General features: G+C 36.4%; 1 protein-coding gene across 11 annotated transcripts in view; it reads right to left on the bottom strand.

The window, feature by feature from the left end:
• The window catches only part of Picalm (phosphatidylinositol binding clathrin assembly protein), a 99068-nt gene that overhangs the window by 45760 nt on the left and 31410 nt on the right, over nt 1–21898 (bottom strand). For all 11 annotated transcript variants that reach the window (XM_042689807.1, XM_042689829.1, XM_042689812.1 and 8 more), the window contains exons 2-8: nt 18872–19014; nt 17028–17103; nt 13677–13779; nt 10389–10482; nt 6808–6919; nt 4715–4821; nt 2078–2119 (exon numbers count right to left, since the gene is read on the bottom strand). In XM_042689807.1, coding sequence (XP_042545741.1) covers nt 2078–2119; nt 4715–4821; nt 6808–6919; nt 10389–10482; nt 13677–13779; nt 17028–17103; nt 18872–19014 — 677 coding nt within the window. The remainder of the gene's footprint in view (nt 1–2077; nt 2120–4714; nt 4822–6807; nt 6920–10388; nt 10483–13676; nt 13780–17027; nt 17104–18871; nt 19015–21898) is intronic.

Genomic DNA, 21898 nt, shown 5'->3' with positions numbered 1-21898 from the left:
TCTTTTTTAAATGATGTAAATGCATCGGTGACATTTAGTTACCCCAAATATGCTTTTGTGTACATGTGTGTGTGCTCACAGTCTGAACCTTGTTGTCCTTTAGCTTTTGTGCACAAGGACAGTGAGCTATCATTTGAGCCAAAGCTCCACTTCAGGATTTTGGTGGTCAACTGGAGAAAAGAGTCTCATGGCTTTCATTCCAGCAAAGGTTTGACCTGCAATAGTCAGATCTCAGTTTCCTTAGTCAGGATTACAGGCACTGAGTCACTAGTATTCAGCTTCTTCTTTCCATGGTTCTGCAGCACTGAAGTTCTGCACGCTTGAGTGGCTCTACCACTTGAGCCATATCTCCAGTCCTTTTGCTTTTTTTAATTTGCTTTTAATTTTTTAAATTTGCTTTACAGACAGGGCGTCTGTTAAGTTTATCCAGATTGCCTTTGAATGGATTTCTGACATTCATCTGCCCACCTCTCAAATATCCCTTAAGATGTGAGACATAGTCTTAGATTACAAAATCTAAAAACATAAAACGTAACACCTACTTTCCCTATTATGATTTTAACAATTTCATTCATATGCTCAATCTTAAGCAAATCAACTTATCTTAAGTAGAACTACACATAAGTACTTCACTTACATATAACCCATAACTAGATCATTTGTATAGTTTTAAGAGTAGCTTTGATATCAGAGGGATAAACCAGAACACTTACGATTAATACAAAAGGAAAGCATTAACCAAAAAGTGCTATTAAAAAAAACCAAAAACACAAGAAAAACAAAAAAATCTGGGTTAGGTGCTGGTGGCTCACACTTATAATCCTAGCTTCCTAAGCAAACTAAGATCTGAGGTTCATGGCTCAAAGCCAGCCCAGGAAAGAAAGTCTGTGAGACTCTTATCTCTAATCTAATCTCTGTCAGACTCTAATCTCTAATCTTCCAAAAGGTTGGAAATGGAGTTATGGCTCAAGTGACACTGCATTAGCCATGAGCAAAAAAGCTCAGGTACAGTGCTCAGAGTTCAAGTCTCCCAAGTGACACACACACACAAAAAAATAACCTAGAAAGTTCAAAACAAGATAAAAGAGACTGCCTATTAGCCAGCCCGGGCAGGAAAGTCCAATAAACTCCCCCACTCCCCCCCCCCCCCCCCCCCCCCCCGCTAGAAAACCAGAAGTGGTGCTGTGGCTGGCTCAAGCGGTAGAGCACTTGCCTTGAGCTGAAAAGCACAAGGACAGTACCCAAGCCCAGAGTTCAAGCCCCACGACAAAAAAAAAAAAAAAGAGACTGCCTATTAAGGAAAAAGCTGACACAAGCTTTGCAAGAAAGTCTTTCCAAACAATGTTTTGAAGATGGTGATAAAGAGCTATTTTAATTGAATGCTGAATGCTATATATTTTATTGCCTCATTTAATCATCAAAATACCATATTAAGTAGCTATTGTGCTACCCTTATTTTACAGATGACCAAAGTGAAGCACATCACAGGGCCAGCTGACTGAAGCAAGAGCCCCAAACTTAGTACTACCCTGAAGCTTGTTCTCTTAACTCTACATTTTCAGGTTTATTCCTATTTATGAGTCCCATCTCAGTCAAATAGCCAAAGGGAAAGGTTTAAATAAATCCTGCCTAAAACAATTCTCTATAGCTAGTAAAGTGAAAATTTTATATATCATTCAGCTCCCAGACTTGTTCTTCTATTGTTTGTTTGCTTTTTGTTGTTGTTGTTTGGTTATGACAATGGGAGAGGAGAAAGAAATGATACAGTAGTGAGTAGGGTCACGAAAAGTTGAATATTTGGAAGTGGAGATGTGGCTCAAGTGGTAGAGTGCTAGCCTTGAGCTGAAGAGTTGAGGGACAGCACCCAGACCAGTGTTCAAGCCCCATATTGACAAAGAACAAAAAACAAAAAAAGAAAAGTTGAATATTTTATGCAATCATAATGGTACAAAAAATTTTAGCAATATATGAAAATGTGAAAATCTGCCAAAACATTATATGGACCTTCACACTAGTGGTGACAGTTACTCAACTTCAATATACAAAAGATGAATTGATATTTTAATGGTATACTTACCTGTGAAAGATCTGGTATATCACCTCTGTCAATTCCAACTTGCTGTAAGAAGAAATATTGAATAAAGATTTTTTTGTAAATAAAAACATGGAAAATAATATTGTAAATAGTTTTTTAAAATCAGAAAATATTAGATCCCAAAAGGTATTATTAGATAGCTGTAATAGAATAACAGTTTAGAAACTAGAGTTGGAAATTCAATGTCTATGCAAAGCTATACTTTCATATCTTCTAAATACCTACATCAGCTACCTTGCCATAACCTGAAAAATTCATTTCTTCATTTGACACATGACACAATCATTTGACACCTGAAAAAATCATTTTTTCAGGTGTCAAATGTTAATAATACTGGCAAGAATGAGAAAATGCTAACCATGAACAAGTTCCTTGGGGTATAAAAAGAAGAAACAACCCTGAGGACATCTTTGTTTTTTTTGTCTTTCTCTGTGAAATAGGCTTTTCCATAAACATTGCTTTTCTTTTAAAGCCATCTATGTTCATTTGTGTAGGCTAGTTTTTTGTTTTGGCCAGGCCTGGGTGCTGTTCCTGAGTCTCTGTTCTCAGGGCTAGCGTTCAACCACTTAAGCCACAGTGCCATGTCCAGCTACTTCTGAGTGGTTTATTGGAGATAAGAGCCTCACTTTTCTGCCTGGGCTGGCTTCGAACCTCGATCCTTGGATCTCAGCCTCCTAAGTAGCTAGCATGAGCCACCAGCAACCAGCTTGAATTTTTTTTTAAAAAAAGAAATGTCAAATGATAGCTAATCAGGATATCACTGCATCCAATAAAAAAAAAATCCCAATACACTTTTCATGATGTTCAAGCATTAACCAATTTCCAGCAAAAACCAAAAAGGTAATTAATTCCTTTAACACCCCAAACTATATTCTCAATGGTAGCTATTCTTCATCTTATAATCACCCTTTTATTTTTCTCAATCTCTCTGGTTCTCAGAATAGAATATACAAATAGAAATATATAATAGAAATATACAATAGAAAATACAAAAATTTAACTCATCCTAAGATATTAATAGTTAATTAGTGCCTAAGATCTATTCCCTTTAAATATAGTCCAAGAAGCTACTCTTGCCTTTACTCCAAAAAGTAAGGTCTCCTAACACATTGCAAGCCCAAAGACAGTATCATGACAGAATTGTTTTAGATTGAGAAATTTACATTTCTTAGGTCAAATATCCTATTCAGTCAAACCAATAGTTCAGAGATAAAGAGATAAAATTTATGTTAGTAACTGTAACTACCAAATACAAAGAACATAGGAGGCCAAAGCCTAATGTCAATAGACATTTTTTTGACATAGAGTGAGTCTAGCTATGAAGACAAGGCTGGCCTTGCTGAAATCACAATTCCGCTTCAGCATCCTGAGTACTGGAATAATAAGTATGAGCCACTGCACCTGGCTTAATAAGTTAAAATTTATTCAAAAATTTTACTGGAATCAAAGCATAAATCGTACCTTATAGTTTTAGTATGTGACTGATCCTAAAGAAATGGAAAAGTAATCACTATTTTTTTCCTTAAAAAAAAAAATCTTTAAATCCAAAACAAATTTTCAGTGGGCATCATAGAATACCTTATTAACAAGGATATTTTTTCCCCAATGTCTTATCATCCTGTTTACCCTTTTGAATCTGATACAGAACAAAATATCACTACAGAAATAAAGCCTAAAATCACTAACTTGCTAAAGAGTAATGACTTTGACAAAACTGATCAAAATATCCTAGGGACACATTTCTTACAGTGAGGGATACAGTATTAAAAAAAAATAAACAGAAAACCTTAAAAAAAAAAGGAGCTCTTTGTTAAGGAGATAATTACTGCAATCATTACCACACTGCCTTCTATGACAATTTCAGAAAATTATTTTTAAGGTCATTTTACAAAATTACAAAATTCTGTCTCTATCTCTCCCCTTTTCTTCTCTTTCTCCTCTCTCTCTCTTTGTGCTAGTCCTCTGGTTTAAACTCAAGGTGCTGTCCCTGAACTTTTTTGCCCAAGGCTAGTGTCTACCACTTAAGCCACAACTCCACTTCCAGCTTTGCGGTGACTAACTGGAGGTAAGAGTTTCAGACTTTCCTGCACCAGCTGGTTTCAAACAGAGATCCTCAAATCTCAGCCTCCTGAGAAGCTAGAATTACAGATATGAGCAACTAGCAACTTATTCATGATTTTGTTTTGTTGTTTTTAAATCAATTATTAGTATACAAAATTTACTTCTGTAGAAAAACAAAAACATTTTGAAGCATGTGACTCAGCTGCAGGTCTCCTTGAAAAAAAAGAACGTGCACTGACATTGAATACTTACTACCATCATTACACTAAAATAAGCCTTCTAAAATGAATGGCCAATTCCAAATATAACAATATAACATCTGTCTTATTTTGTAGAGTAAGAAAACTATTTTTCAATATTCTGTAGTAAACAATATATAATTTATTCAGTATTTTAACATTCTTACCATATTACAGAATCCAATATAGCATATTAGCATAATTGGACATGTCCTTTACTATACGGAATATTCAGTTGGATAATCATTTCTTTACAATCTATACACAGGGACAAAAATAAAAGCAAGTTAAGAGACATAGAACCTTACAGACAACTTACCTCTGCAACTTTGAGGAACTCTGAGATTCTTGTCATCCTAGTCAAGAATTTTTTATAGATATCTAGACCTTCTTTGCACTGGTTCTTTTTCATATCAAAATATTTTTCTGCAAAAAACATTAAAATACTTTTAGTCACAACAAAATGGCACAAACAAGCAATAATATTAATGGTTACAAAAATACTGCAATAGTTCTCTCAAAAGACATACAAAACATTTGCATTAAATTTAGATATTTGAAGCAAATTAGAATTGAGGTATTAAAAATAATTGTTTGACTTTATTCATTTACAAATTTGCTCCACAATATTCCTTCACAATTTCCTTAAATATATACATATGTTTGCATGAACACACCTCGTACTAGGGGAAAGAGGGTAGGGAGACTGGTAAGAGGGGATGATATTGATTGGAATACATTGTAAAATGTGTGGAACGATAACAATAAAATGTAAGTTAAAAAAACAGCTCTTCCCCCCAAAACCCATTTAATACATACTTTAATCCTATTAAAGCATGCTAGAGGTATGGCTCTGTACTGAGTCGAAACTCTAGTATTGGCAATAAACAACACAACATCTACTTTGTAGTAATATTCACTAAATACATTAGCCTGTCAATGACAACCCTGTTCAAATGTTACTTGGAGCACTCATTTAAATTTAATATGTCAACAGCAGCAAACTGTTTAGTTTATAACAATCATAGGGTGGAAGACTATGCTTTTCACAACTTTACAGGAAACACAACCTCTCATTTTTCACTGAACCCAATTTCCCAATCCTCATGAAATAAAGCATTTCTAAATAAATTTGACATAGTGTTATTTAAAAAATCAATTTAAATGAATAATTTCTAAGTGGGTAAAGTGGAGAAAAGAGGTATACTGGAATAAAAATACTTCACATCTGATACCTGATATGCCAGCACCCTTTGTAGTTACTTTTCTACTCCATGCAGGTCCCATTAAATTGAGTATTTTTATGTGAAATTAACTTCATCCCAAATATACTGAATCTACACCACCACAAATTCCTAAAAGCCTCAAAGTAAAAGTCACCCATAAAAATTAATGTTTAGCCAGGCACTGGTAGCTCACGCCTATAATCCTAACTACTCAGGTGGCTGAGATCTGAGGATTGCAGTTCAAAGGCAGCCCCGACAGTAAAGTCTTTGAGACTCTTGTCCACTTAAAACACCAGAAAACCAGAAGTGGCCCTGTGGCTCAAGTGGTAGAGCAAAGAACTAAGGGACGGCGCCCAGGCCCAGAGCTCAAGACCCACAACCGACAAAAAAAAAAAGTTTAATAGGTTAAAAATGATTGGGCTTAAAAGTAAATTTCAGGGGGCTGGGAATGTGGCTTAGTGGTGGAGTGTTTGCCTAGCATGCATAAGCCCTGGGTTCAATTTCTCAGTACCATATAAACAGAGAAAGCCTCAAGTGTCACTGTGGCTCAAGTGGTAGAGTGCTAGCACTGAGCCAAAAAAAAAAAAAAAAAAAAAGAAGCTCAGGGACAGTGCCCAGGCTCCTGAGTTCAAGCCCCAGGACTGGCAAAAAAAAAGGTAAATTTAAGCATGAGTGTACAATTCAGTAGCACATTCTCAGTATTCAAGAAGCTCTCTGTCGGTTAAATCCCCAATAAACCAATTCCCTAAAATAAATAAATAAATAAATTTAGGAAAAAAAATAGTTGTACAAAGTTTACTGTGGAACACATTGAGGAAATAAGACATTTTCCCTACGAGAAAAATATTTTAGGGTTTTTGCCCCACTAAGTCTTTGTAAAATTTACTGCCTTACGCCAACTTAATTTTGAGTTTATTAGTTCTAAAAATCAGTAACATAGATAGAAAATTAATTATATTCCAAAGTATAAATGTCATCTGGCAGGCATCCAAGTTATAAAAATGAGAATTTAATTACTTGTATATATAATCAGGTATAAAAATTTTTCCATATAAATTATTATAATAAATGAACATATATCAATGACTTTTGGCAGCTTTAAATAACAACTTAGTCAATATTACTTATCCACAGCTAAGAGACACAGGTAAGAGAAAAAATATAATTAGGTTACAGCAGAATTTACCCAACAAATTAATAATTCCTTCATTGTATGCTGCAAATAGTCTAATGGCATCTTTGAATAGAAGCATGAAGGCAGCATTTATTACCCCATTTGTAAGTTCATTGCTATTAACCTAGAAGAAAATGAAAGAAAACAAATTAGCTAATCTTATGTTTCAAATGACACTGACAGAAAGATTTCCTTCCTTCCTATTTAAACATATAGGCATATTTTTCAAATGTATTTTCTTTAATACAAATTATATCTAAATTTTCTAATTTACAAGTTTTATTTCTTGCAATCAGTTAACAAGCAAATATTGCAAAAATCTTACCAAAAGTGTTCACTTACTCATATGAAAACAACAAGCAAACAATAACCCGATTTTTAAATATTGAGTTTAGTTCAGAATTATGAGGAAAGTAATGTTTGAAAAATCTAGAATTTAGCTCAACTTTTAATTATAAATTGATCACAATAGTGTTTCCAAGAGCAAAATGATGTCAACTTCTTTAACCTCTTCTTTTTTATACAATATAGCAAACTCTATATCCCCAATCCAAAATGTAGCTCCTTTCTAGATACAAGTTCATATTAACTCATTAAAGGTTTACTAAACTTTTTTTAAAATCATTACATGACCCACTACAATCACTAAGGCACTGAGCTCAGTTAAGCAGAAGACATTTTTTGTGGGGGAGGGGGGTCCGGTCGTGGGGCCTGAACTCTGGGCTTGGGCACTGTCCCTCAGCTCTTCAGCTCAAGGCTAGCACTCTACCACTTGAGCCACAGCACCACTTCCAGTTTTCTTCTTTTTTGTTTATGTGGTGCTGAGGAATCGAACTCAGGGCCTCACGCCTGCAAGGCAAGCGCTCTACCACTGAGTCACCTTCCCAGACCCAAGACATATATTTTTTAAGTATACTTTTCCCTAGTACTATATAAACTAAGTTATTTCATAAGGTCACTGGGAGAATTAAATGACAATGAAAAGTCTCGGTATAATAGCTGACACATACTTATGGATAATATTTTTATAATTCTTATAATTTTATAATTATAATAATTATGTTAAGCAAATAACAGCACTCATTTATCCATCAAATATATTTGAGGGCTAGCGATAGACTACTTGCCTAGAATGCATGAGGACCTGGTTCCAATCACCAGTCCCATTTAAAAAAACAAAGAAGCTGGGCGCTGGTGGCTCACGCCTGTAATCCTAGCTACTCAGGAGGCTGAGATCTGAGGATTGCGGTTCAAAGCCAGCCCGGGCAGGAGAGACGGTGAGACTCCTATCTCCAATAAACCACCAGAAAACCGGAAGTGGCGCTGTAGCTCAAGTGGTAGAGCGCTCGCCTTGAGCTGAAGAGCTGAGGGACAGCGCCCAGGCCCAGAGTTCAAGCCCCATGACCCACCAAAAAAAAAAAAAAAAAAAAGAAGCTGTGCCCAGTGACTCATGCCTATAATCCCACCTACACAGGACTGCTTTGAAGCTAGCCCTGTCAGGAAAGTCCAGGAGACTCCAATAAACTACCAAAAAGCCAGAAGTGGAGCTTTGGCTCAAAACATAAAGAAGTAGCCGTGAGCAAAGCAGCTCAGGGACAGCACCCATGCCCTGAGTTCAAGCCTCAGGACACACACGCACGCACGCACGCACGCACGCACGCACGCACGCACGCACGCACGCACGCACGCACGCACACGAAAAAAGAATGGGTAAAGCAAAATTATTCTAAGTCTACTTCACATAATATTTAGTACATAAAAATTATTTTAATTTTCTGTGATCTTATCTCTGTAGCTGTTCACATGTGAGTATGCCCATGTGTCCTATAGCTATGTACACATATGTGCCCAAGGAGGAAGGTTTAACATAGGCAGAGTTGATAAAGGACAACAAGCTGGACAAAAAATAATTATCTGTAGATTACCATCTGATTACATTCCCACAGGAAGAATCCTAGCAAGAAAGGTAATTTACAAGAAAGAACACCAAAAAAAAACCCCAAAACAACAGATAGCTAAAAACATACAAAGAGGTTTAACTTTACATATCAGATAAAATGTAATAATCAAATTCTATTACTACAATATTCTTTGTTAAATAATATCTATCTGAAAGATAGATATTACTCACTGAAGACAGCCTGGCAAGCTGCCATACGCATAAAATCAGAGCATTTGCTGAGGCATGAGGATGGCCAGTTCAAGGCCAAACAGGACTACACAGCAAGGTTCAGGCCAGCTTGGGCTTCACAGCAAGTTCTCTCCAAATACAAAAAAACAAACAAAAAAGCTGGGTGCTGGTGGCACATGCCTGCAATCCTAGCTGAGACCTGGAGCCAGAAGTCAATGACAATCTCTAATTAACCAGTAAAATGCCAGACTGAATGTGTGGCTCAAATAGTAGCTCACCAGTGAAGGACTGACCCCCATCTTATTGTTCCAGGCCCACATAGAAGACAGGCAAAATCCCAGTATGTGTGAATGTGTTTGAAGTGCAGGCAGGGTAATCCACCTAAACCCAGCTGTAAACATCCCATTGTGGGCAGAACTGAAAGGCCCCCCCAACCTTCTTTGACCTAGTGGCTTTTTCATTAACCTCTGCCTCCTTATGTGGACCTCCTCTAAAAACCCAGCTCCTGTCCCAACTCATGGGCACAACCTCCAAACCCACGGAAATGTCTGTGCCCCTCGCTGTTCCTCAATAAACAGTTCTCGCCTGTTGATTGAGTCCAGCTTATTCCTTTTCCATTCTCCTCCATTTTCCTAACAACCAGCAGAAAGCAAGAAGCCCCAAGGCCTTAGTTCAAGACCCAGTACTGGCATACACACAGAGGAAAAAAAAAAAAAAAGACCAAGAAGGAAAACAAGCTCATTGACCTGTTGACAGTGGCAACATTTTCAAGTGCATGTCAGCAATATTTACTACAAACTTACACGTTTATGTCCTTTGAAACATCAAATTCTTTTCAGACAAAGCAATAATACTACACAAGGTTACAGACTTATCTCTTTGACATAGTATTTAGTACTGAGTTTTAAAAAAATCTTACTTTAAGAAAACAACTTAGTATCAATAGAAGGAACTGGTAGTAAATCATTATAAACAATGAGGTATAATATAGACATTAAAATGAATAATTTTACATAGATACAACAGTTTATTAAGTGAAAAAAATACAGTAGGAACTTCTGAATCTACTGATTTGTGTTGTAGAAAAGGAATCTGAAAGCTACTTTGACTCAATCCTATGCCTAGCAGAAAAGGAGTGTGAAGCTTTTCTTTGTTTGTAAAGGACATTTGAAGCACTGTAGACTGTGACCTCTACTGCTACTATTCAACTCTACTACTCAAACACAAAAACAACCGTGGACAGTAAGCAAATCACTGTTTCTGTACTCCTATAACAATTGTGAACACTGAAATTTGAATTTCATATAATTTTTACCTGTCACATCTTAATTATTCTTTCAATGATTTAAAAATGGTAATACTTAGCTCAGTTACACAAAAAAGGCATTAAGCTTTATAGTCTGATAACATCACTCTAGGCAATGAAATACAACATTCATTTACAAATGCATAAGCAACTTACATTAAAATCAAGAAGTGCATCCATTTGATTCTGGATAATTGGTACAGTTTTTAAGAGTTTTTCTGTGTTCATTGTTCTCATAACTCCATCAGCCCTATTTAAAAAACAAAAGTAAGTAAATTTGCTATTAAATCTCTTTGACTCCAATTTTGCTTAATCAAGGGCTATTCTCATACAATTAAAAAAGGTTGTTCCAAGGTTGAGCACAGTGAATCATTCCTACAATCCCAGCAAATTGGGAGGTAAAGACTGGGATCATGGTTTGAGGCTAGCCTAGACAAATAGTAACCCTATTCAACAAAAGTCAGGCATAGTAATATGTATCTATAATCCCAGCTATGCTGAAATCATATGTAGGAAGCCAGTGTGGACAAAAGTACAATATCCTCTCTGAAAAATAACTAACGCAAAATAAATGGAGTTGTGGCTCAAAGCTTTCTGTATTTGATATAGAAATTCATCAACTATTCTCAATCTGAAGACTGGCCCTTTCAAATCAGGGTTGAGTAGGGAAGGAGAGTTCCTATTTTTATACTTGAAATCTACAAATACCTTCACGATCTGGATTACTGAAAACACATTACAGTTAAGTATTAACATAAGCACAAGTGGAAAATAGTTTAATCAACTGATTAATTTGGAAAGGTAACATAAAACATTTGAGTTCAGTTTTAACTTTTCTTGGATGATTAAATTACTTCTGAGCAGGGCGCCAGCTACTCAGAAGGCTGAGATCTGAGGATCACAGTTCAAAGCCCGCCTGGGCAGGAAAGTCCTTGAGACTCTTATCTCCAATTAACCACCAGAAAACCAGAAGTGGTGCTGTGGCTCAAGTGGTAGAGTACTAGCCTTGCGCTGAGGGACAGCGCCCAGGCCCAGAGTTCAAGACCCAAGAGAGACAAAAAAAAAAAAAACTTACTTCTGTAACTATTTTTGTTTGTTTGTTTCAATTGAATAATTTAGACTTTCAAAAGATCAACTGTTGAGGGGCTGGGAAGATGGCTCAGTGGTAGAGCGCTTGCCTTGCATGCCTGAGGCCCTGGGTTCAATTCCTCAGCACCACATAAGCAAAATGAAAAAAAAAAAGCCAGAAGTGGCGCTGTGGCTCAAGTGGTAGAGCGCTAGCCTTGAGCTGAAGAGCTGAGGGACAGCACCCAGGCCCAGAGTTCAGGCCCCATGACTGGACCCCCCCCCCCCAAAAAAAAAAAGATCAACTGTTGAGATCTCAGGTGAGTTCAGGGAAGGCATTTGTCAGAGTATTTCTGCAGCTGCTCAACCTCCCAAACGGGTGTCAAAACTAAGAGGCTATCCCTGTCCTTCAGTAATAAAGTTTCACCTGGTATCAGCCTAATTACTAGGGAAAAAAAATCTGCAGATCAGATATTATCAGGCACTGAAGTACTGATCATATATCATTCCTGTGATAAGCTCACGTGCTAACATGACTATATTGAGGATGCAGCAAAAAAATAAATTTACCTTCTGCACTAAAATTTTGGAATCTTAAGTACAAAAGACAGAAAGAGAATGAAAGATCAATTACTCTTCATAACATACATAAAAATTATTTCATACATGTAACCAAAGTAAAAAATAGAAGAATAAATCAATTTTTTCAGTATTATAAAGTTTTTTTCTTCACAAAATATCATCAATGAAAAAGATAAGCTACAGGAGGAGACAAAGTATTTGCAAATTATGTATGTCACTAGATAGCTGTTATCCAAAATTCACAGTAGTTAATTCACCCTTATGTGTGAGGAGATAATTTCAAAATGCTCAGTGAATGTACTAATATTAAACACTACACAATAAAAAACCAAAACATGTGAGTAAAAGTGCAGTAATAGATACTCTATTCGAAAACATGGTTCATGCTCCAGGACAGAGCAAGACAGCATGAGATTATACAAAGCAACTCAGAACAGTGCACAATTTAAAACATAAATTATTTCAGAAATTTTCCACTTAATATTTTCAGAGCACAGTTCAGAAGGTAACTAAAACTGCAGAAGAGTAGAGGAGAATACTTTGCAATTTAGCAAGGAAAATATTTAACTTAATTTTAACAAAGCGCAAGGGATTTGAAAATCATTTTTCCAAACAAGATATACAAATGGCTAATAATACTCGCTATCATTTTCCACTCAAGAAAGGTAAAACAAAAAATCAGAATATATCTTATTTCACTCGTTATCATGGCTACAATTAGACAACAAACAAAAAAAAGAAAATTAAGTTTAGTAAAGATTATGGAGAAACTGAATACTAATGCATTTCTGAGAGAAATGTAAAATGGTTTTAAATGCTTTGAAAAACAACTCTAAAACTAAGAGTCAGCATATCATCTAGCAATTCCTCTCCTGTATATGCAAGTGAAGTGGATATTCTACATCGTGTACATTAATGCTGAGAGTAACATTTTTCCCTAATATCAAGATACCTCACTCAATTGTCCATCTGTTGATCAGGTAAGAATATAGTTTAGGGATGGGAAGGTGGCTCAGTGGTAGAGTGCTTGCCTTGCATGCCCGAGGCCCTGGGTTCCATTCCTCAGCACCACATAAGCAAAAAGAAAAAAGCCGGGGGGCTGGGAAGGTGGCTCAGTGGTAGAGCGCATGCCTTGCATGCCAGAGGCCCTGGGTTCGATTCCTCAGCACCATATAAGCAAAAAGAAAAAAAAGAAAAAAGCCAGAAGTGGCCCTGTGGCTCAAGTGGTAGAGTGCTAGCCTTGAGCTGAAGAGCTGAGGGACAGCGCCCAGGCCCAGAGTATAGGCCCCACAACCGGACCCCCCAAAAAAAAAAAAAAGAATATAGTTTATGTTGGCTATAAGAATATACATCTTAACATATACATAAATGGATACCTTGGTTTTAATACATTATGTTAAATAAAAGAAATTAAACTCAAAACAGAACATTTGGTTCTAATTATATCAAGTGTCTCTCAATAGGCAAAAACCTGAAGCAGACAGCATTTTCATGATTGCTGGGTTCTGGAGGAAAAAAGGAACAGGAAATGACTACTAATAGGTAGGAGATGACGAAAATGTTCTGGACTTACATAAATGAATAATCACTGAATTATAGGCTTTAAAGGGGTGAATTTTACATTATATGAATATTTCACTAAAGTTATAAAAATAAGAACTTTTAAAATCTCACTTCAAAAAGTATCTGATATACTTCTTTAAAAAAAATGAATTTCACCTTTCAAAACAGGCTAAAACTCCATTAATTTACAATGTAGTTTAAATTAGATATCAAAGAAAGAGAATATTAACTCACCCTCTCTTCACTTTTGTGAAATCAAATGCAACTTGTCTGTATGAAACTGCTTTTTCATTTAGATATCTGCTATATCGCCTAATAAATGTAGACATATCATATCCTGAAGAAACAGAAAAGTTTTCATAAATGATTAAAATCTCACTTTGCCTATAAAACAACTTTTATTCAATAGTTTCATCTTGCTATGCCAAGCCCACTAAGTGATATAAATTAACTGAGAAAAAATTTCATATTAAATTCAGTTTTAGAAAAACTTCAAAGCAGGTTATATATAGCTTAAAAAAAAATATTCTGGGGGTGGGGGGGGGTGGGGGGAGGATGGGAAGGGATGGGAAGGGAAAACAAAGGAGGAGGCTACAATGCTTGATAAGAAATGTATTCATTATCTTGCCCATGTAATTATAACCCCTCTGGTACTGTATTTTCACAATAAAAAATAAAGTAAAATAAAATTTTAAAAGAAAATCTATTCTCCATAAAATTTCACCAAAGTACTTTTATTTTGCTTCTTGATTAACACTGAACCCAGGGCCTTGCACTTGTAAGGCAAGCACTCTACTACTTGAACTATGCCTCTCGTCCTTTTGTCTTTGTGAAGTAGAAGGAGCAAAAAGTTAGACTCAATTACCAAAATATAAGGTATTTGGGGGGGGGGGGGGGGGGGGGGGAGGGGAATGGTGTTTGTTTTTAATGCTGGTATACTGGGACTTTAACTTGGCCTCTGTTTTTGTGCCCATGGATGGTGCACTACCACTTGAACCACATCTTCAATTCCAGTTTTTATTACTATTTAAAATGAAATTGAACTGGGCACTGATGGCTCATGCTTATAACCTTAGATGATCAGGAAGTTAAGACTGATCCCAAGGATCTCAGTTTGAAGCCAGCCCAAGCAGCAAAGTCTGAGAGACTCTTCTCCAATTAACACGCAAAGAAACAGGATGGAGGCATGGCACAAATGGTAGGGCACTGGCCAAGCTAATTTTGACTTATTAGAATGAACTTTACATCCTATGTCCCTTCCCTATTTTATGGAACAGTTTGAGGCATACTGGTGTTAATTAATCCTTAAAGAATTCGTAGAAATTGGCTGTGAATCTATCAGGTCTTAGTCTTTGTTGGGAAGATATTACTCCTTCAATTCAGTGCTTGTTATAAATCTCTCCTAATGTGGAAACTTTTTTTTTTTTTTTTTTGGGGGGGGGGGGGGTGGGTCCGGTCATGGGGCCTGAACTCTGGGCTTGGGTGCTGTCCCTCAGCTCTTCAGCTCAAGGCTAGTGCTCTACCACTTGAGCCACAGCACCACTTCCGGCTTTTTTCTTTTTGCTTATGTGGTGCTGAGGAATCAAACCCAGGGCCTCAGGCATGCAAGGCAAGCACTCTACCACTGAGCCACCTTCCCAGCCCCAATGTGGAAACTTTTGAAGCTGTCCTTTTAAGGATAAATTTTAAAAAAATTCTGTGTTCAATAAACCTTAAAGGAATTTATGACCACTAAATTAGCACTCTAAAAGATACTTATAGGAATCCTCCAAGTGTTTTTTTTTCCCCTATGGGCAAGTGGGGTACTAAAGTCACCCTTTATTATTAAACTTGGGAGTTCTATCTGTGCATTTATGTCCAGTAGTGTTTGTTTTATTGAAACTGTGTGAGTCAACATATTATCCTCTTGATGGGCTGTTCCTCTTACCAATATGATAAGAAATTCTTCTGACTAATCTCTTGGCAAATTTTGATTTGAAATCTACCTTGCCAGATATTCCTATTCCTGCTTGATTTCATATTCCATTTGTTTGGAATAGCCTTTCCTATCCTTCCACTTTTAGCTCCTGTGTTTTTGTCTTTATAATACTGTTGTTTTTTTTTTTTTTTTTCTCTTTGCCAGTCCTAAAGCTTGAACTCAGGGCCTGGGTACAGTCCTTGAGCCTTTCAGTACTCAAGGCTATAGCACTCTACTACTTGAGTCACAGCACCATTTCCGGCTTTTTCCATTTATGTGGTACTGAGGAATCAAACACAGGGCTTCATGTACGCTAGCCAAGCACTCTACCTCTAAGTCACATTCCCAGCTCATAGTGTGTTTCTTACAGGCAACGAATAGTCTTGCCTTTTAATCCAGCCCATCAACCTTTGCTTTTGATTGAAGAATTGAGACCCCTAATATTCAGATTACTTAAAGTTATGTAGCAATTCCTATAGTTTTGTTGCATTTTATAATGCTTGATTCTTGCTTAACCCTCATTTCTTTATCTACTGGTATAGAGAGATTCTTTCCCATATTTTCATGGTAGAATTTATCTTCTTCTATGTGTAGGATTCTTTTAAGTATCTTCTGAAGTGCTAGCCTAGTTCATGAATCCTCCTCAGTTTTTATCAGTTTTTCTCAAATATGAAGGACAGCTGTGCTGCTTATAGTAATCTTCTGAAATAAGATCATTCCATGTTCCTCCTTGCTTTCAGAGTTTCTGCCTAATAGTATTTTTTAAAAGTTTATACACACACTCCTTAGCTGATTGATTTGTATTATTCCCGTTAATCTACTTTTGTCCTTGTTTCCTGTGTGCCATACTTTACAGTTATTCATTAAACCTCATCACAACCCTTCTTAGAAAAGGACTATCATTATTCCTGATTTTACAGAAGCAGAGGTAAAGTAACTTATTCAAGTTCATGAACTGTAATTGGTGAAGAAAAATTCAAACCTAAATAGTTTATCCAATTAGAGGCATGTTCAAATGGTAGAACACCTGCCTAATCAAGAGAAAATCCTGAATACAAATCCCAGGACCATTTAAACAGAAAAATGTATGTGTACATACACACACACACAGAGTACACAAACAAACCCAAACAGTCCAAATCTAGAATCAATGCTTCCAACTAATGTGTAATGCCTCTCCAACTTCAGGATGTTAGGTACAAAATCAAAATCAAGGGATGGGAATGTGGCTTAGTGGTAGAGTGCTTGCCTAGCATGCATGAAGCCCTGGGTTCGATTCCTCAGTACCACATAAACAGAAAAAGTTGAAGTGGCGCTGTGGCTCAAGTGATAGAGTACTAGCGGTAGAGTACTAGCCATGAGCAAAAAAAGAGCTCAGGGTCAGTGCCCAGGCCCTGGGTTCAAACCCCAGGACTGCCAAAATAAAAAATAAAAAGTGAAAAATAAAAATCAATCATAATATCCAAATTTATTCCCCACTATAACACTCACTGAAACAAAAAGTTTATAACAGTAACATGCTAAGAGTTCAATTCTGCAACGATCATTATATGGGGATACTCTTGACTTTCTGTGCAACTATTTTTATATGGGAATACTCTTAATTTTCTGTAGTAAGTTGTCTTTACCTTGCAGTCCACTTTTATCCAAAAAATTGCTTAGGTTAAACAATGTGTTTCTTGAAGCCAAATACTGAATAAAACGCTGGAAAACAAATAAACATCAAATTAAGATACTGCCATCTCACAAACTGATTTAAAAAGTATGAGGTTAAAAGTGATAGTTAACATGTTTATTTACTTTAAATTTATCATCTTCACTTTTTATTAAGTAGTTGACAAGTCTAAAAATAATACATGATTTTTACTAGTACATAAGAATCTATCAAACCTTAATCCCCAAACGCTACTAATTAAAGTCAAGATAATATAAGGAAATAGGCACCACAACCAGTAATTTTAGTTTTACTATCGCATACTAGGGCTATTGCTAATCATATTCAGATTGCATCTGTATTTTATTTATTTTGAGACAAAGTCTTATATGTTACTTAGCCAGTTGACTTTGAACTCCTGGGTTCAAAAGGTCCACCTGCTTAGCCTCTCAAGTGTCTGGGATTATAGGCCATGTCACCATGCCTGTATGGCACTTAATTTTACTTTCTATTTCAAATTAACAAAAACATACTTGTCTTTTCCAATGTGCATTTTTAACTCCATTTTCTCCAAGGGATTACCTATTTAATAAATGTAGATCTAGTTTATTTTAAATGATGTTCTAGTATTCCAATGACGATTACATCATTATGCATCCATTGCATTTATGGTATTAAAGTTCTTTCCAATTTTTACTATTAGAACAATGCTGCATTGACATTTTTTTTAACTGGGTCTCCAATTATAAATATTTAGAGCTTCTCAGGAGATATAATAGCATATCGTTTTAGCTAGACATTTGGGGCTCATGCTATAATCCTAGCTACCCAGGAGGCTGAGATCTGAGGATTGAGTTTCAAAGGCAGTGCAGGCAGAAAAGTCCACAAATTTATCTTTTAACAGCAAAAGCTGGAAGTCAAAGTGTGACTCAAGTGGCAGAGTGGCAGCCTTGAGCAAAAAAAGCTCAGCAAGAGCAAAAGGACTGAGTTCAAGTCCCAGAAGTAGCATGTGCGTGCATACATATACAGAGCACATCTTTTGCAAATTTACAGTAAAAATGCTTTTCTTAGGGTTTACTTACCATGGAATATGACCTTAACTTTCCTTCATAACCTCAAAACAGATAACTAAAGAAATGCCTTTCAAGTTTACTTCTTATTAGGATTCCCTTTTTAAAAAAATATTTGTAGTGTCTTAATACCAGCTTAACATCCCAATTCATTATTGTTTACCTGAGATCACCCCAAATTAACAAGCCAGGATTCTGAAGAACTAGAAAATCAAAGACTCTCATTTCAGCATATCCTAAAAGAATCGGCTTAAAATGTATTACAATATTAAGATCTAAGAGAGTAATGGTATTTTTCATATAATTTTATTGCTACTATTAAGGTATTGTATAGAGGGGTAAAAATTTCACAGTTCAGATAGTGTATACATTTCTCTTTTGGACAATATCATCCCTTCCTTTGATTTTCCTCAGTTTCTCCCTCTCTTATCCCTGCTAATAAATTGCATTTTCCGTATACAAACCAGAACTGCAAAGATCAGTACCACCTTCAGAACCACATTTTGAAATTATCTTTGTTTCTTGATCCCATTATTGAAATCCTCTGTGCTCTGGCCCACTTTCTATTTTTTAGTTCACAGGCCATCTTTCCTCAATTTCAGGATATACAATTATATTCCTGGCTAGTCATCTAGCCCTTTTTATCTGTATTATTCAGTGGCAAAGTTACTAAAGTTTTGTTTGAAGAAAAGTAAATTGAATAATCAAACATCACACTAACATACTTGCTAACAAAAACTATTCTTACCTCATTCCCATATACCATCAAATGATGAGTTGTAATGAGAGATTTGAAGACCACCACCCAACTACTGTTAGTAGTTCTTTCAAATAAACTGTCTGCCAATTGTGGGATGTTCACATTCATCTCATTTGTGCACTGAATTAAGTCTGCAATAAAAAAAAGATGGTCAGTTACTCTGATTTTAATTTATTATTAGTATCAGATTTGTATACAAACAGGTGGGAAAAAAATCTAACAAAGAGGAGCAACATTGGACAGTTTGAAGAATTCATTGAAACTCTTTTGGGGGAGCAACTGAAACAATTATGAACAATTAAGATACTGAGTAGGATTGATCAATAATAACAGAAAGAAAATAAACTCCTTTATAGCATAATTCACCCTCAAGATCTTTAATCATCTTAAAAGGTATTGTTTTGGGCAGGTGCAGGAGGCTCACACCTGTAATCCTAGCTACTCAGAAGGCTGAGTTATGAGGATCGAGGTTCAAAGGCAGGCCGGGCAGGAAAGTCCGTGAGACTCTTATCTCCAAAAGACTCTTATCTACTTGAGCACTGTGGCTCAAGTAGTAGAGCGCTCCCTTGAGCTGAAGAGCTCAGGGACAGCACCCAGGCCCAGAATTCAAGCCCCTTGACTCCCCTCCCCCAAAAGGGAATTGCTTCAAGGCCTTAAGGAACTTTTAGTTATCTTACCAATATTAACATTATTCATTCCTTTAAATTTCTACCCTGGGCTATGGTGACTCATGCGTGTAATCCTAACTACTTGGGAGGACTCTGATATTGTTAAGTTTGTGATTCAAGGTCAGCTGGGCAGGAAAAGATTTCTGAGATTCTTCTCAACAAACAGTTGGGCTTGGTAAAACATGTCAGTTATCCTAGCTACCAGGAAGCTTAACTTGTGTTAGGCACCAATGCAGGAAGCAAAGAGCATAGCTCAAAAACATACAGTAAAAATCAGAGGTGAAGATATGAATCCAATCCTGCTTAGCAACCAAGGCCCTGAGTTCAAAACTTAAGCAAAACAAATAAATAAAAGAAAGCTAGAGTATAGTCTATGACTGCATAAGACTGTAGTTGGTTTATCCAAAATATTTTCATTTTTCTTTCCCTCAATTCTATGGCACTAACTCAGATTACCATATCTAGCTAATTATGATAAAACAAAATGGATGAAGTTTTTTTCTGCATAAATATCCAAGTCAGAAACGACTTAGAGACTATAATTTAATATTACTGTGAATACTGTTAAAGCAACATTAAGTTCTCATCTTGTTTTTCAAATTCAAAAGCATTACTATAAAATAATCTATCACACAATATGGTCACCCAAAGTGAGGAGACAAAAGCTATAGACCTCAGATTTTATCTAGAATATGCTTAATGGACATATTCAATAAACACCAAATACAATCCAGTTTAAGGAAATAATAGGAAGACCAAGACATGAATCATTTTAAACATATGTATCAAATACAATGAACAAATATCTAAGCTTAACTACCATCAAGGGAAATGAGTTATTGATGATTCATTAGTAATTTTTCCGCTTTCAGTCTTTAGCTCTTAATGATTAGATATAAATTTATTTTTTAAATTACAATTAACTAGCCAGGCGCTGACGGCTCATGCCTGTAATCCTAGCTACTCAAGAGGCTGAGATCTGAGGATCCAGGTTCAAAGCCAGCCCGGGCAGAAAAGTCCATGAGACTCTTATCTCCAATAAACCACAAGAAAACTGAAGTGGCGCTGTGGCTCAAGCGGTACAGCACTCGCCTCGCCTTGAGCTGAAGAGCGCAGGGACAGTGCCCAAGCCCAGAGTACAAGTCTCACGACCAACAAAAAAAAAATTACAATCAACTGTACAAAGGAGTTTCACTGCATATGCACATATATGCCTATGTTGTTTTTATAAAATTTACCTCACATATTACTTTCTTTATCCTCCCTTTTTCTCCCTAAATATGAATTCAAAAGACCTAACTTGGCCTTGATTGCTTATAAGGGCAATATAATCAACATTACAGCTTACAATTTTCAAATGCTTGCTTTAGAAAGCCCAATTATTTGTATAAACAAAGTATCATTTGTTAAATATATTTAGATACAGAGCTACTCTGGCCAACACAGCTTGAAGAACAAAGCACAACAGAATGCCCACAAAATAGCAGAATGACAAAAGTCTTTTATAATTCACACCAAAATTAAACTAGTAAATTCAATTTGGGATTGCGTGGTTCAGCTTCTGAAATAAAAAAAGGGGGGGGGGTATTTTATCATTGTCTTCTCTGAATTTCATACTACCTTAATACTTGTCCTGTAGCACTTATTCCAAATATAACACACTGAGGGTACAGCCTATTTGCCACTTTTTATGTAATCCAGGCTGGCCTCAAACTTAATACTCCTCCTTCCTCAGCCACCCAAGTGTTGTGACCACAGGTTTATGTGATCTAAGCTCTGACTTGATTTCTTAACTATGGTTAGTTTTCATTTATGATAAGAGAGTAAAACAGGTTTTGTTGGGGAGGCTATTATCAGTGGGAGAGGCTATCTAAATAGTAAATATAGTAAAAAAAAAAAAAACAAACAAACTCTGTATGGAAAGTGATGGAGAGGATGCGGTTGATATGGTATACTGTACAGTAACCACCCCATATAACCAATGTATGCTAAGGATGGAGGAAGAGAGGAAAGGTGAGAGAAAGGAAACAAAGGAACAAAGGAAAGAAGGGAGGGAGGGAGGAAAAGAGAGAGAAAGAAAGGGAAAGGGAGAGGGAGGAGAGGGCAAGAGAGAGAGAGAGAGAGAGAGAGAGAGAGAGAGAGAGAGAGAGAGAGAGAGAGAGAGGCAGGCAGGGGGGCAAACAGGAAGGCAGGTTTCCTGGGCATGGTGATTCTCACAGGTAATTGGAGGTGATACATAGAGCTACTTAAGAGGAGGAAGCAAGAGGATCTCAATTTGAAGCCAGCCATAAGCAAAGGTAGAAGACTGTTCCCAAAATAGATTTGGACGAGTAGCTCAAGTAGTAGA

Source organism: Dipodomys spectabilis, unplaced genomic scaffold (genome assembly GCF_019054845.1).
Source record: "Dipodomys spectabilis isolate Male_0828 unplaced genomic scaffold, ASM1905484v1 ptg000003l, whole genome shotgun sequence".
In the NCBI taxonomy this organism is placed as follows: Eukaryota; Metazoa; Chordata; class Mammalia; order Rodentia; family Heteromyidae; genus Dipodomys; species Dipodomys spectabilis.
The sequence above is the reverse complement of the archived record's forward strand: the minus strand, read 5'-3'. Positions and strand labels throughout refer to the sequence as shown.